The sequence below is a fragment of the Pinus tabuliformis genome, chromosome 1_2, assembly GCF_031772625.1.
Source record: "Pinus tabuliformis cultivar Carrire ecotype Pingquan chromosome 1_2, CPIR1, whole genome shotgun sequence".
NCBI lineage: Eukaryota > Viridiplantae > Streptophyta > Pinopsida > Pinales > Pinaceae > Pinus > Pinus tabuliformis.
The window spans coordinates 651,706,813-651,723,768 of NC_142298.1; the positions used below are offsets into that span (position 1 = coordinate 651,706,813).

At 38.2% G+C, this 16,956-nt stretch overlaps 1 protein-coding gene across 5 annotated transcripts in view; it reads left to right on the top strand.

Annotated features, from left to right (window-relative positions):
- LOC149207369 (metal transporter Nramp6-like) overlaps positions 1-16,956 on the top strand; it is a 210,612-nt gene that overhangs the window by 25,213 nt on the left and 168,443 nt on the right. For all 5 annotated transcript variants that reach the window (XR_016252618.1, XR_016252619.1, XM_089395703.1 and 2 more), the window contains exons 2-3: positions 7,619-7,697; positions 7,807-7,847. Coding sequence is in view for 3 of the 5 variants with exons in the window: in XM_089395703.1 (XP_089251829.1) it covers positions 7,619-7,697; positions 7,807-7,847 (120 nt within the window). In the remaining 2 variants the exon portion in view is untranslated. The remainder of the gene's footprint in view (positions 1-7,618; positions 7,698-7,806; positions 7,848-16,956) is intronic.

Here is a 16,956-nt window from a genome sequence, read left to right on the forward strand (position 1 = left end):
AAGTCCAGAAATCTTGACTTCCTTGCATGGAGTTGGCATCAAAAACATGAACTGTAGAAACCTATTTTTGTTCTTGCTAAACTTCATTGCAACACTTCTCCTGATTTGATATACTGACAATGTCTCCAAAACATCAGGAAATCATTCTTGAGTATGATCTTGGTCCTTCAAAGTGACTTGAGTCCTTTTAAGGAACTTGATCATTTAAGACACAGTATACTGAGAAAAACATCAACAATTCTTATTCTAAATGCTTGACCTCTCATTTGAAATGTTTGATGACAGAGGATGCTAAAATCCCCGACCTTTTTGCTTACCATTAATCCTGAGATCTTGCAACAATCTTGACCTACTAAAGTAATCATCCTGCTGAGTTTCTCGAACTCTGTAACGTCTTTTGATCTGAGGTTTCTAAATTTCAGGTTCATATAATCTCGACTTACTAACCTACAAAGACTTCGATTTCCTTTTAAGAATATTTCTACCTTAGACTTATGAGGGAAAGCCTTTTGAAGTTCTTTGGTTCTTCGAAACACGATGAGGACTTCGTTCTACTTACTAGAGTAAGCAAGAAAGACTTCTTTCAGCCTTCTTGAATCCTCACTCTGTTGCATTAAACAAATCACAATGAATTGCACTAGAGAAGTCAGTTGATCTTTCATGACACTGAGGTATCCTTGACTGAAGAAGTAAGGCTGGATTTGTCACATATGTATGCACAGGAGGTAGGAGGCTTGGATCAAGGAGTTTGATCATCATTGAGTAGTTGAGCAAAGCCACCACAGTGATGTAATTCAGAATGTTCCATAAAAACAGAGATAATTTGGATCATAAGGATGGGTTGATATCATAGACATAGTCAACTTGATGTAATTCAGACTGCTGGTCATACTTTAGAGAATAAGGTTCGTAGCTCAGATTAGCATACAAACTTCAGATCCCTTCCATAGATCTCTACATACCTCGGTCTTAGCTCAGGATCATGTTCAGTACTTGGATGTCAGAGTGCAATTCAGACTTATCACAATTTCACAGAAATGTATCTTTAGAAATTTTGGTCCAGCACCACAGAGGCAATTCGAAACACAAAGAGGACCACCTTATCATAGAGCTAATTTGAACTGCTTTCCAAAACTAGCTCTAATACCATGTTGAAATTCGTTTGCAAATTGGAATTTCTAATCAAGATAATTACTTGTGACTGATATATATTTTTTCATTTAGCATTTATTTCATCTAGTTATGTCATCAAACAATTATACATTCAAAATATAAAGAAAGTAGAGACACCAAAGATTAGGCCATTGGCTAGGGCAAAACCCACAAGGGGAAAAGCCTAACAATCCTTTCCTTATAGAATCTTATTAAACAAGAGAAATGCAAGTCATCGATAAACTGACTAGTAGACCAATTACCCAAGTGCCAAGTCAGCCCTCCTCCAAGCAACACATGCCCACAACACTGTTCATGAGATGCCACTTGTCTGTTCTCAAAACAACCTCAGTCCGTAGGAGTAAAGTGTCTTATATAGCTCATATTACATAGAGATGTAGTGCTATAAGTAAAAAGTATATCACAGAGAGATAGGCACCACAAGAAGCTTGCATATGAAGAGAGAAGTGCCACAGGAAGCTTGCATCATCACAAAGAGAAGGTGCCATAGAAAAATCGTTTTATTCCAGAAGAATGTGCCTCAGATTCGCATGCCACAGACCTGAATTGCTTTCCACAAAAGAGAGACCCAAATTGGTTGCCAAATGGTGGAGGAATGATGCCAATATATAGTTGTTTCCTCATGCGAAAAGGTGCCTTTAAAGGTTGAGATGACTTGGCTTCTGGAGGGCTGACTTGGTCAACTTGGGGACAAAAAAATAAACTTTAAAAATTCAATTTTCTTTTGCCTTTTAAATGTCCAAATGGGACATGATAAAATATTTTTCCTTTTGACTCAAATAATTTTTTTTGACCCTTTACAAAATCGTAATGACAAATATACATTATGAAGACCGAACCTAGTTATAATTTCAACAACTTCTAGCTGTGATGTCATCCTTCTCATATTTTGTTTTCCCTTCATCATCTGAAGGATTAATAACATTACCTTTCACAATATCCGAGACATCATTCTTTGGAAGGATGAGGTCAATCCTTGCTTTCCAAGCCTTGAAATTTGTAGCTCCTTCAAGCTTGTTTTCTGACTTCATAGAGGAACCCACGGTTATAGACAAACAATCAAATTGTAGATGTAGGTCTCTTCACAAGCTCTTTCCTTTACCAAAGCTCTTTAAGAGTGATCTCAATGTCCTTTCCTTCACCAAACCTCTGAAACCATGTTGATTTTTGAAATGCAATACATACTAGCACTAATTTATGAAATACTGATAATTACTTCTAATGATGTAGATATTGTTTTAGCACTTCTTGTTTATCATTAAGCAATTACACTTCAGAAATCCAACCCTAGATGCATACAGACAATAGATATCACAATGTGCAAAGACAACAAAAGATTTACCCTGGGAAAACCCACTTGGGTGAAAAACTCAACTACCATTTCCTTAGAGAAATTCTTCAGTTCAACAAGAGATACACCTAATACTGCTAGTCAACTATGATGGTCAAACTGAACAACATTACTATGGTCAAACCTGGTCAAACAACCCTCTTCTCAAGTCAATTTTTTTGCCCAACAAACTCGGACCTATTCGATCTGTCTAGGATGAAATTCAGCCTTTTAAAATCTGCCCAGAAACTCGGCCCTACTGCCTAGAATATTCTGTCCAGAGTTTCGGCCGTGCTGCCCAGAATATGCCCATAAATTCACACGTGTGAAGTCAAGAGAGAGAGAGAAATACTAGAGATGAATTCATCCTTCTCCGCTTGGATGCCCAGAATATATCTTGTCTTTTTGTGAGATCGAAATGTCTTATGGAGGAGGTCGAATGCCTTTATAGTGTTATGCCTGGCTTGAATGGGTGTCTCTTCACTAGGGTCAACTTGACAAGTTTGGAGCCAAAATTCAAAATTCAAAATCTGAAATTTTTTCTTTTGAAACTGACATGAAGAACATGTCTTATATTAATATTTTCAATGGCTAATCAATAAAATGACATGAAGAACATGCCTTGCATTTTCATTGTATATTTCAAGGGCTAAAATGTTAATTATGAAGACTGCCCATAGCTACAAAATTCAACATACTGTGCATGATCTAATTGCTGTTGTGTTTTCCGATGTGTCAACGTTTTAAAGTTAGGTATTTCAGTGTGTTTATGTTCATTGTTTTCTGTTTTGTGAAACTGCCAAAATATAGACTAGAGTTGGGGTGCATGGAATTCTAACATATTTTACTTGAGGATGCTTGGGTTGAGGAGTATAGTTCATAGAGGTTGGTGATGGACCTAGACACATGTTAAGGAGCATTGGAGCTCATTGGCCACATTGACACACATGAGAGGGCATGTGGCACACTATTAGAGGAGTGCCTTGCATGAGGACACTTGTATAGTGGACCACCATGGAAGAGGGAGTGTTGGACATATTGTTGGAGTGTGCACCATCTTGGATGAGGGGCATTGAGCCCAAGATCATGACTTGGAGGGTGCTTCATTTTTGGGGTTGGATAAACCCTAGTTTGACACATGTACATCCTTGTATTGTAGAACGGTCCATGTAGAGTTGCTCTGTCCGTTACTTGTATGGACACATGTCCTTATTTTATGGTAGCTTCCCTCTCTTGATTCCTACTTGTATATATAAGGAGAGAGCTCATGTATTCATCCATCATTTTGTACTCTTTGTATTTGTCTTGGAGATGCTAGGGTTCATGAAGAAACCCTAGGAGCTAGATGTTAGGGTTCATGAGGAAACCCTAGGAGAAGAAAAGGGGAAAGAGGGACATCTTGGATGTTCTTGGAGGTATTATTCTTTTGTGATGATAAGGTTTACCGTTGTGAGGACTAGGGTTTGTTCTATATACATTTCCTAGATAAGAACATGACATTGAAGATAATGATGGTTCTTGTGATTCTTGTTGTTCCACTAGGGTTTTTGTCCCAGTAGAAGACATGTAGATTGGAGCCAATGCCTTACATGATTTTGGAGCTTTATTCTTTTGGGATGTGAGGCTAGGGGAAAGATTGTAGAGTTCTTGTATTCTTGATGATCGATTGAGTTCTTGGTGTTTGTGACGATGCAAGAGTGGAAGACCTAGGGTTTGAGGATTCAAACCCTAGGATGGATGTGTAGATTTAGAGGCTAGCACTAGAATTGTCTTGTTATGTACTTGTGTGATGCAACATGGCTATGGTTTGAAAACCTTAAGGAAGACAATTATACTAGTGAGGAGAGATTGTGTGCAAAAGCTTGTTGTTGCTAAGGAAGACTTCTTGGTGTCAATGCTTGCTTTTTGGAGATCTTTGGTGGTGGCTATGATTTTCATGACTTCTCTAGCTATTGCTTTTGAGAGCTTGAAAGATTTTTTTAGCTATGTGGTAGCTCTGGTATGTACATGTAGTTCATTCTTTTGCATATAAATGAAGTTTTCAGCTGTCCAATACTTGTGTAATTGCAGAGTTGATTTTCATCTTTCATTGTCATTAATAGAAACTTTCTATTGCGAAATTTTTCTCCAAATAGGTTTATCAGTTGCTGCCATAATTTATTTGTGCTTTTTGTCAAATCTAAATTGTTGAGTTGAGTATCGAACATAGCTAAATCAATGCCGGATTTGGCTGTATCATCTCTAATTGTGCACTCTAATTTTTCATGTTGTGTGGGTTTTCTTTCTATTTCGCTAACAACGCTCTATATGTTTATGTGAATTACATGCAATTGCATTATCACCTTCCATGTGCAAATTTTTCTAACATCATGTCTTTCCATGTCAAAAACAAAATATCCTACTCAACTAAAAAATTTAGAAAATTCCTTCAATGTTAATAACAAACAATGTATATTTCTGCAAACCTGTTGAAGGATTAAAAAATGCCCTTGTTTGCTTTAAACATGTCTTCTTTCTCTGTAAATTAGGGCATCAGCTTGTGTTTTTTCTAATGTAATACATGATGGATACATGCCGATATGACAACTATACACTACTTCCGTTTGGTATAGCTTCTTATTGTTAAATTTGGCAACTAGGGCCAAACTCCACCTTAGACAGCTCATATGATGCAACTGATATTTTTATTGGATTCCTCTCTTTGAGAGGTGTAGGATTGATCTAAAGATCATCTCATTCTGACATGTACAAATGGAATTATGAATTTATTTTGTTTATGGACAAATTGTCAAGGTCGGCCAACAAACTAATGTAGGCTCAGAAGCCCAATAATCACGTCTATTCATCGTCAACATTTGCATATAAATAGAAGGTGCCTTTGCCTCATTTGGACATCACTCACCTTCTCACACATCTCTCTCTCCTCATATGATTGGGTATGGATTTCAGGACAGCCTCTCTCCACACGTGCGAAGAAGAAGAAGAAGACTGTTTTTCTGCATTGACTGAATTTCAGGAAAGCTTGACTAAGCATTGACCAACAACGTTGACTTGTTTGACTGTTTTTTTTTGTGGGAGACTTTCTGTTTGGGCAGGACGCATTTCTGGGCACAGAAATTGAGGCAGTCTGTACTGTTTGACCAGTGTTGACTGCAGCGTTGACCAAGTTTGACTGAGTATTTTCGGACTGTTTTTGGGCTGATTTGATTTTCTGTTGGAGGCCGAGTTGACCGAGATGTTTTGGAGGTCAAAATCTGCACTATTTGACCAGCATTGACTTTCGGGTTAGGGCTTTGTGTGGCTGCTGTTTGACTGTACATAATTCACTTTGATTGGGCAAGTGAATATTGCATATTGTACTCTCTCTCTCTGCTGAACTTTTTGAAGAATAATAAGAAGAATTGATCAAAGGGTTTCTCCACATTGTGGTTTGTCCCTGGCTGGCGCCATATCTTGTGTCCTCTTGTTTTGGCTTGTCTTCTATTGTTTTATTTATGTTCTATCTGCATTTACTGTCATGTTAATGTGATTGCTAATCTGGAAATTGGTATTAGGATAATAAGAAAATTGAAGTAAATTGCTCTTAGGCATAGAACATACCATTGTTATCTAAAATTAACATTTATCTTCTTTGATCTTCATCATATTACGGACTTTGTTTTGTGTGTCTAGATTTATTCTTACATTGCAAATTTTCTTTAAATTGCATCGAGCATGTTTTTATTTCTCTGCAAGTTAGGGCATGGGCCTGTTTTCCTTTTTCTGTCATAATTGTGATATTGTCTAATGCATGGTGAATACCCGATATAACAACTACGGACTACTTCCATCTGGTATAGCTTCTCCTTTCTATCAATCTTCATTGTATTAGGGGTTTTGTTTTGCGTGTCTAGACTTATTCTCACATTGCAAATTTCTGATGTGTCTATCCTCCATACAGTTTTGTTGCTTGTATGGTATGCTTATTTTTTCTATAATACGTGGGCTCTGCAAAGTATTCTCCTACATCAAGGCCCTTTTGGGCTAGGGTTTGTGTTATGTTATGTGTACACTGTATGGCAACCTCGATCGTTATTATTTTTTCAATTATTCACCTTCTCATAAACATGTGGGTGGGATTTCTGACATTACATGTCTGTGTCTGATTGTCTGTATGCAGGTAAGGTAGGTGATTTGTGTGCAAGTATGCGTCATTACTTTTGTTTTGTGCATTTTTCTGTGTACATCATTGAAAGAATGATCCTTTTTTCAATGAATTTTTGAAACAATCAAAACCCTTTTTCTAAGGTTTCCATACTTCAAACTCAAGGAAACTGGAAATATTTATACTATTTTATGTAAGGTGTAACTTGAACCTTGCCTTCCTCTTCTTTCAAAACTCAATCTGTGATCTCTCGATCCTCTATTTCTCCTTTTTTGATCTTTAACTCCATATTTAGGTCAATAATCACTTTCATACCATGTGAAAAAAAATGTAGACAATATAGACAAGTATAGAATATGAAATACATTTGTAAATGGAGTCAATTTGATATAATGAGGACTCTTTTTCATTTTGTTTATTATGTAGCTCTGTGCCTAAACTTCTACTCAACTCATTACAACTGGTAACTAAGTATTCTTTTATTATAGTCACTTGACTGTAATATGACATTATTATATCGAGCTATAGTATAGGAGTGTTAAAACTTAATACTCCAACATAAGTTTTGTGGAATGATATCTCACACTATTTGATGTCCCTGTTGAAAGGTGAACTAAGGGAAAAATATAAATAACAAGGGGATTGGGAAGGAAACAAAACCATGGGCTTGATTTTATAAGTGTATGCATGGCCCAACAAAAGACTTAATGAAGCTTTCATCCGATTTCTTGACCCAGATAGAATCTAGGTAGTGTTTATGGATTTTAATCACTGCATGAATGGTATTTTAATTTTTTGTTTCTAAGAATGTAAAATGATCCACTATCTCTGAAGATAGGTGGAAAAGATCTGCGTGGAGACTACAGATATATACTTTTTTTAATCTATATCTTGCGATTACTGAGAACTTGCATTTTCTGTTTATCCATGTTATTTGATCCATACATATATTTTATTGCACGTCCTTTCAGAAACATGGCTGGAGGAAGCTGTTGGCTTATGTTGGGCCCGGATTTTTGGTCGCAATTGCCTATATGGACCCAGGAAATTGTGAGCACTGATTATATATTCCCCACATGTTTAGTACTTTCAAACCTGACAGTTTACAAAGCTCACTTATAGATAATTGAAATATCTTTTCTCTTGATTTTTCATGCAGTTGAAAGTGATCTTCAAGCAGGTGCACTATATAAATATGAGGTACTCTTTCCCTTTCTCTATAATTGAAATGTATCATTTAATTGACATATTGAGTAAACTGCATTCTGGAATAACTAATGAAATATCAGAATCTTGAAGGAAGAGAATGAGTGATGGCTCACATATGCTGGGCCTAATGATTATGAATTAGTGGCATAAGATGACATTAAACAAATCCTTGTTATTATCATTTTTCTGATTATCTTTGAAAATCATAATTGTTAAACACATACATGGCAGACACAGAATATGAATGATAAACCAATGAATTGCATATCCTATTCACAATGATACATATTTATAATACATAGGATTGACCCTTGGTTTCATATTCCATGTGGTCCCTTGGATTCCCTTTGGCTGTTCAGCGTCCACACCAACCCTTAGAGGATTAGGTGTCCAACATTCCCCCCTTAATCCGGAGGGGTATGTATGAGTCCATGAAGAGAGTTGTAGCACAAAATGTGCAAAAATGCATGGAAGCACTAGGCTGAATGTGCTCTATGAACTACACTGGAACGCTTAGTGCAGTTCCCGGAACTCATCCAAATCTGGCATGAAGCTGAAGTCTTCTGCTAGAGGAAGTGCTCCTCATGTTTTGAAGAGGGAAACCTTCAACCTTGAAAGGGAGGTCTCACCCCGCATAAAAAGGGAGAACCTCAACCTGAAAAAGGAGGTCTCAACCTGTGATGGTTTAAGGATGACCACCAACTCTGGAATGCTTAATGCAATTCCTGGAACTCTTTCAAAACTGGCAAGAAGCTGAAGTCTTCTGCTAGAGGAAGTGTCCCCAATTCTTTGAAGAGGCATCACCAACTGAAGGGCATCTTTGTCTTTGGCTACAACTGTGAATTTGGTATGGCAAGTTGTGGCTCAGGCTCGCTTGATGTGGCTTTGAAGCTTGTTAGATGACCATCACTTCCCCCCTATCAGATACAAGGTGAGACGATGGAGAAAACTCAACTGCAAGATTGTTCAATATTATAGAACAAGTTCTGATATATGACTGAAATATCTTCTTTGCTGTTGAAGCCCATTGCCAAGAAGCGATACATCCAAGATGAATCTTTGTTCTTGCAGGAGGCTTTTCTTTGAAGCATCTGTTTGAAGAATGAGTGGTTTTATGGCAATGCTTACATGGATGAAGATCAAAACAATGATCTTTCATATGGCCAACTCTTTCACAATGTTGGCATTTCACAATCTGTTGTTGTTGCTGTGGAAGAGGAGCAGAATATGAAACAGGTGAAGGTGAATCGCCGTGAAAAACCCAACACTCTGAAATTTGATGGGTTTTGAGTAATTGGAATATGAAAGGAAACCTTCTTATCATATCCAAATCCTGTTCTGTGCTTGTTATGGACAAGCTCTTCCCAAGGACTGATGATCGACTTGAAAAGTGCAGACTAAATTTCTGCATCTGCCTGTAACTCTGCTCTTAAACTAGGCACTAAATCCGAATCAACCTCAAATTTATATTCTTGCTACTGATGGGAGTCTATCTCAATCTGAAACAACAAATGATGCTTACGTTGTTGTAGCTCTTCTTGTTGTAGCTTTGTCTCAAGCTGCAAAAACTCAATATTCTCCTGTGCATTTTGCAGACAAGTTCTAATATCAAATATAGTATCTTTGCTGATTTTAACTGTATCATGAACTGTGGAGTGTATTAAAGTATTTAGCAACTCTAATACTTCACCAATTTTATCCATTTTCCAAACTAGTGAAGTGTGTTGAATTGTGTTGTTGAAGTTTATTCCCTTCTTCAATTAACTAGAAGAATTAGAAACATGGACCACTGGTGTCCAAAATTTGTTGCATTCACCTATCTTTAAGAGCACTAATAGACTTCACACACTGAATAAAATGGAGCGGTTACTGCCACAAAAATCTCTTGAAATGGAGCAAGCAACAAAACTTAAACGCCAAAATTCAAAGTTTTCGAGTTCAATGTCTGTATATACACTAGCAATCATACTCAACTCAAGGTATATGAATGACCATGGAATTTTTGCGTGATATGTTGATGGATATTTCTATAATACAACATAAACCGTTTTAGCTTTACCTATTTTGAATTTCAACTTCCATCCAGACATGTCTTCAGTACTAATACCAAATAACAATTCTTTTGTATGACATTCTCCAATGATACAAACTACTGTTGAATTTAAGCCATTTTCAATTCATAACTCAATCAACCCACAACATAAATAGAGCAAAGAACAAGAATCTGAGAAAGCCATAGGAATCCTAACTGACTCACAATAATGCCAAGCTTCCAAACTCAACTGACAAGTGGGCTCCCCGCAACTCAACTGTTCAATTCCCTGTCCTGCAACAATTATCTTCTTTAACTTTGCAGAAATTTTGGGACGTTCTGCATGGGGGTTTTGAACTCGAATGGAATAAAATTGATGAAGCATTCAAAATGTGCAGCGACTGTATGTCAAGCGCAAGAATTTGTGGATACAATGTTTTTGATTCTAGATTGCCTTTCCTGTGCTACGTTCCTCAAAGCCCAGGTTCGCCACAGAACGCCAGCCAACCACAAAGCCCGGATTCAGTAAAGAACGCCAACCAACCGCAAAGCCCGACTTCGGCACAGAATACCAGACAACCTGGTGATTCACATACTCAAACTGATACAATAAGTCCCAACAATGGTCTTTCCCACCCGAAACCTAGAGGCAAATCTTATAGTGGGATTCTCACAGGTGTCTGTGTTGGATTTGCTTTACTGATGACCTTTGTAGCAGTGCTAGTAGTGCGTATGCATAAAAGGGATCGTCAGACTAAACAAAGACTTGAGAGCGCTAAGTATTGCAAGGACAAGGAACTGGGCGCTCTGTGTATGAATGATTCTTCTCTGCCATTTTTCTGTTACAAAGAGCTATAGGATTTCAACGAACAAACAATTCCTTCAATTTCTGTAGCTGGGAAAACCTCCTGCCGAGCACACAATCGTTTGTCGGATAAAGTCACCGACGTTGACAACTTGAGAACAACACAGACGAGGAAAGAATTCTTGATAGCCTGGTCGAGCCGAGAAGTATGCTGACCCAACGCTAGTAGTCGAAGGTGTGTAGAGAGTTATAATCCGGCTCGAACCTTGAAGAAACTCTTTCGGCGCAGCAGAGCCGAAACCATACCCTCGTGCATAAGAATGAGATTTGGTTTCAACTTTGGTCTTGAAAATCTAGCAAGTACTCAAAGCGGGTATGGACAGTCGAATCTAACATGAATCTCGCTGAGAGATCAGTGGGACAACTTGTAGCAAGAATAGTAATGGAAGTTTTGACACGCAGGAAGGCAGAATTGACATTTAGAGAGTCCACAAAACAAGTGGCTCAAATTAAAGCAGGGCAGGAGATCGCCCGCTATGATACCATGTTAAACACATACATGGCAGACACAAAATATGAATGATAAACCAATGAATTGTGTATCTTATTCACTATGATACATATTTATAATACATAGGAGTGACTTTGGTTTCATATTCCAAGTGGTCCCTTGGACTCCCTTTGGCTGTTCAGCTTCCACACCAACCCTTAGAGGATTAGGTGTCCAACAATAATTAAGTCTTTGTAATGAATGTAAGGAGAGTATACAAGTATCTATGTGAAGAGCAATTGTTATTTACAGTCACAAACTACATTTCCAGCCATTAGTCAATGTCTTTTCTTGATAAAATCTTGTTTGTGATCCATAGATATTTAATCGTTAAAAATACCAATTGATACAAATTTGAATGCCATTTGACATTATTATTTTGGTTGATATGCAAGTTATCCTATTTAGCCAAATTACGTTGATAATTAGTTTAGACAATAATTTAGGGAAAAGTGAACAAACAATAAATTTGGATTGCTTTTAAGATGACATTGCATGTTATGCCTAAATAGAATGAGATTGTAGTTATATGGCCTATTGTTAAGAACTCTCTAGTTCAATGCTTCTCTTGGAGATCTTTCTCCCTCATTCAGATTCACCCTCCTTGGAGCAACTGTTCTGGTTGCGTGTTGGTAGACTGACCTTTATATCTTTGGTGAGTTAGATGTTGTGCAACAGATTGCATCTTGCTTTCGAGTCCTAACATTGTTCCTTTCATCAAATATCTATGTCTAGCATTTATTAAATGTTTAAGTCAATAAGTTATGCATGCTAGTATTAAAGTTACTTTATTATTATAAAGTGAAATGTAATATGAGTGAGTCATATTAAATCATAAGGATTAGTATTATGAAGAGCTGGCTCCCTTATTGAACAATCTTATGGCATATATTCTATAAATGAGGAGTCACTGCCAATGTACAATCATTCATTATGAAGAGTTGTCTCCCTTATTGAAGAGTCACCTCATTATGGCATGTTTTCTATAAATAAGGAGTTACCACTAATGCATACCAATATACTTTATCATTTACCCTGTGATTACATTTATGGTTTGTCCATTTATTGATAATAATGATATTTGTCTCTTTTCAATTCTCTAGTGAATGAACCCTTGAACTCATTCCACTGATTCTTTGATAAAATGTGCTTCAACTCATCACAATAGGATAGAAGGACACACTACAAGCCTTATCCTATGAAAATTTCTAGCCTTGGACTCACCATGGAAGGACATTGTTAACCTAAATCATCTATCCTCAAAACATTTGGCCTTCTCCCAATCATGTACGGCTTTTGTGCACTCTATTCGAGGCTTATGTTTTGGAAAATTTGGCTGTCTTGGATTTGTTTGACCTGAACACTTGCTCCATAATTTCTAAAAGGGGCTTTCATTATTATTTGGACTTTGCTTCATCTCATAAAGGGTTCTCATCGTTGGATTCTAGAGACAAGATGATTTTGTGTTTTGAGTCTTGAGTTGATGGCAAATATGTTGAATTTTGGTAAGTGCGATCGCTATTCTTCAATTACAAATTTAAAAAGGAGCAAAATTCAAATTTATGTTCTTAAGTTGGCTCAAATTAAAAGAGGGAAAATCCAAATTTTGAATTTCCAAATTTTTCTCCAAAAGTAAAGTCGGCTCCTCCAAAAAGCCAAGTCGGCTAGCCCCAAAAGACACGCCCATTCAGGCTCATTGATTCACTATATAAAGGCAATTCATCCTCCTCTTGGTACCTATTTGGATCACACATACATCTAATCTTTTGTTCATCTATATGAAGGAGAAAGAAGGAAAGAAATTTGAAGTTTAACCAGAATAGTGCAGCGTTGATCGAGCCATCTTTCATCTCTGTTTGACCTCTGTTTGACTTTGCACGTGTGGGAGCAGATTGAAGTTTTCCAGTGCATTTCTTTGGGTAGCAGATTGGAACTCTGTGAAGGTGCAGGAGGCTGAAATTCGGCCTAGTTGACTTGAGTTGACCAACTGTTCAGAAGGCCGAAAATATCACTGTTTGAATAGGTTTGACCTAGGCTTGTTTGCTGCACAGTTTGATTGGGAAAATTATAGTTTGTATCTCTTGTTGAATTGGACAAATTTCTCTAAGTAAAGGTTGTTGGGTTTTTCCCTAGATAGGGTTTTCCCAGTTAAAATTTTGTGTCTCCTGTGTTTGGTTGTCTCCTCATGATCCTACTGTCACTATTGTTTTATTGTTGATATTTTCTATGTATAATGGTTAATGATGCATGTGACACAAGATGAATTAATAAATAAGTTAGTGCAAGTAATTATCATATTAGGAAATCATGAAAAATCATCATGGTATCAAAGCGTGGTTTGAAAGAGGAGCCTTGAAGAAGCCAACTTGTTTGAAGTTATCCTTTATCCTTAAGGCTTAAAGATCATCCTAAAGAAGAGAAGCCCTAGTCCAAAAACTTTGTGTGCAAGAAGGATGAAGTATATCCGAAAAGGAGGCTGAAATCTGTTGGATGTAAGATTTTTTTGTTTCTTTCTGTCTGTTGGAGTTTATGTATGAATGTGGAAGAGGGTCGAAGCCCTAGGTTCAAGGAAGAAAGCCTCAGGATTCTCTCTTAGAGGGCCAAAAGACTTCGGGGCTAGGTTGCGGGTCTAAAAGCGACTGAAATATGCCTTAATCCAAGCATCAGAGGTCGAGAAGCCTCAAAAGGTGGCCAAAAAGTGTCTGAAGTACCTTAGATAGTTGAAAGGCCAGCAAGCTAAGATTTCAAGGAAGCGCTCAGACCTTTGATAATAATGAACATTGATCACAAAGATACTCTTACCTTAACCTAGGTCAAGTTGTTTTTTTCATGGTTAATAAGTTTGAAGTCTTTTCAATATCTAAAGGACCATTTCAAATTGAAGATTGTTTGTGGAGCAAGTTCTCTTGAAGGACTTTTATGGAAGACATTGAAACATCTTATTTTTTTCTTATTTACCTACAATATTTTGTTTTTGTTGACATGATTCTAGACAATAAAGAGGCAGATGGAGCATTCCTTGATTGACTGACAACATCACTTTGAAGCATGAGGCTCTATGGCACATTCTTGTCCTCTTTGGATGAACTGTCCCATTTGTATTGACTACAACAAGAAAATTTGCACATGATAGATTTAATGATCTTATTTGTCTTAGAGTTTGTAAACCATAGAAGACTTGAAAGGTATGTTTTGAATAAGGGTTTTGCAAACTGTTGTTGTAAGATCATTGCCTTGTTACCTGCCATCTATGAGTAGTATAATTTTTTTTCTCCTAGATGGTCCTCAACTGGCAGCCAGTAGCCCCTTGCAGCCACCAGATAGCTTGATGTGCCATTATCTCCGCCACTTGAGCTAGCCATGTGGTCCCTCTCCCATTTGTTATGATTGTATGTTTAAAGGTGGGCCTCCCGAGAAGGTATGGCTTTTCATTGGCATAGTTGAGTAATTTTCCTTACTTGTCATGGGCACTTTTAGACATGGATTGGTGTGGGGATTCGGCAAAAAGGGTGGGCTTGGTCTGTACACTCGTCTCCACTGCTCGATTTTGTGGTTAGCCTTGCATCCTAGTCATGTGGGATCTCCTTTACTGGCCATTAGCTTTAGGGTTGGAACTACGTGGGAAATCCCGATTTTGATTGCGTGGTCCCACTTGCGGACACCATGTACATCACCCCCTTCCATTCATTTTAGCTCCATTCATCTCTTTCCCCATTTGGGTCCACATGTGTCCATTGGGTCCACATAGGGTCAGCATCCCCCTCCCCTTGTCCACACCTTGGCTTGGGCTTGGAACGATGCCCCGAAGGTTGATGTAGCTAAAAATAAAAGAAAAAAGCATAATTTGGCCACTATCAATAGGAAATGTACCACAAAATGCAAAAGATGGCCGGGACATGCAAATTTAGCACGTGGGCAAAAGCCAAACATGATCTTTGTTAGTTTTTGTAGCATCGGTTGTGTTCTAGCCACGAAATTTGGTTGAGAGGCTAGAATACATGAGATCTCCAAGACCCAGAAATAGTTTTTGGAAATTCCACCTAGAAGTGACTTAATTAGATTATTAACCAATTTTTAATGTCTCCTAAGTCTAAACTTAGGAAAACTCGTTAATTAATCAGTATTATTTATGTCAAGGTGAGAATCATCTAGAAACTCACACAGATCGATTCCAAGATGATCCTAGCCATTGATTAAGTTTTAATCTTGGCCGTTGGAGCTCCAACAATCGATGGGCACTTGGAGAACACACTTGAGAACACCAAAAATTCGATTTCCTTGGCATATCGATTTCTAGAGTAGCAGCACTCAGCGGCTGGAGAGCCAGAGATCGAAGTAGTGAGTGAGGAGGGGCAAGGACAGTGAGTCTGGAGGAGATTTTCCAGATCCAGAGAGGCAACAACAAGTGACATAAGTGATCCACGCAGAAGGAGCTCAAAGACTGCGCAGAGGCTGATGCAAAGCAATTCGATTTAGCTGAGGAGGAGGTCGATTCAGTTTCCAGAGGTCGGGAATGACTTTCAGAAGGCTGGAGAGTCACTTCCAGCAGGAGAGACAGGCTAGACGACTTTCTTAGAGGCAGAATCGAGCCACACGTGTGAGAGATAGCGCAGGGGCAGTGCAGAAAGGCTCACGCTGGGGTTTGGACGACCAAATTTCTGTAGAAGCCAGTGCCGAGATTGCTTGTGGGGTGAGATAATTTTTCTCTCTAATTATTTCTGTCGGTTACTTGCTGATTGGATTGCAAGTTGGGCATCCATAGATTGTACTCAGATTTCATTGCTTAATAATAAAATAAAACCCTCATCTACTGCACCGGTTTTCCTGCATTGGGCTTTTCTGGGGACTTTTGTCCAAAAGTAACGATGCTATTTTTATGTGTGTGCTAGTATTTAGAATTTTCTTAGTTCCAACGCTATTTATTTTCTGCAGTTTTATTTGTGAAGGTTGCAGTGTTTTTATTTCGATGTTGCCGTAGCAATAAACTGAATAATTGATTTATCAATTAGAAGAAATAATACCAATCGCTGCAATAGGATTTCAGTATTGGAATTTTCACATGGTATCAAAGCATAAGTGATCAGCTAGAAGCTCAGAAGTGAAGGAAAGAATTTTGTTGCTCAGAAGGAGTAGCAAGCCGAATTTCTTGAGGCAGCGCAGTTCATTGCTAGGTAGGCCGAGTTGTCTGGGGAAGTTTGATTTTTCAGTGCAAGAAGCATAAAAAGTTTGAATCTCCCAGATGAGTGATTCAAGCAAGCAGAGGGAGCTGTAGCAACTTAGTTTTTCGCTGAGCAGATTCCTGGTTGGACGCAGAGGATTTTGCTGCAGGTTGCAGAAGCAGAACTAGCATCTGGTGGAAGAGAAAAGCATACACAATAGAGGAATAATTTTCCTCAAGGAACTTCAAGTCTCGAAAGTTCGAATTTCCAGTTGCAGATTGGCAGTAGCAGCCAGTAGAGCCATGCATTCCAGAAGGGAGTGTGAATAGCAGAGCAGCAACCGAGCATAAGGAAAGAGGGAGTTTTCGACAATACCAGAGATGGCCACAACAAGACTTAGAGATTAGGATAGGTTGGATGGCTCCTCCAACTATGTCATCTGGAAGACTAGGATGTCCTTCCTGTTGGATGAATACGGCCTGAAGCTCTACATAGACAGTGTTGTGGCAGTTCCCCAAGATGGGGATCAGCTGAAGGAATACAAGGAGATGGCG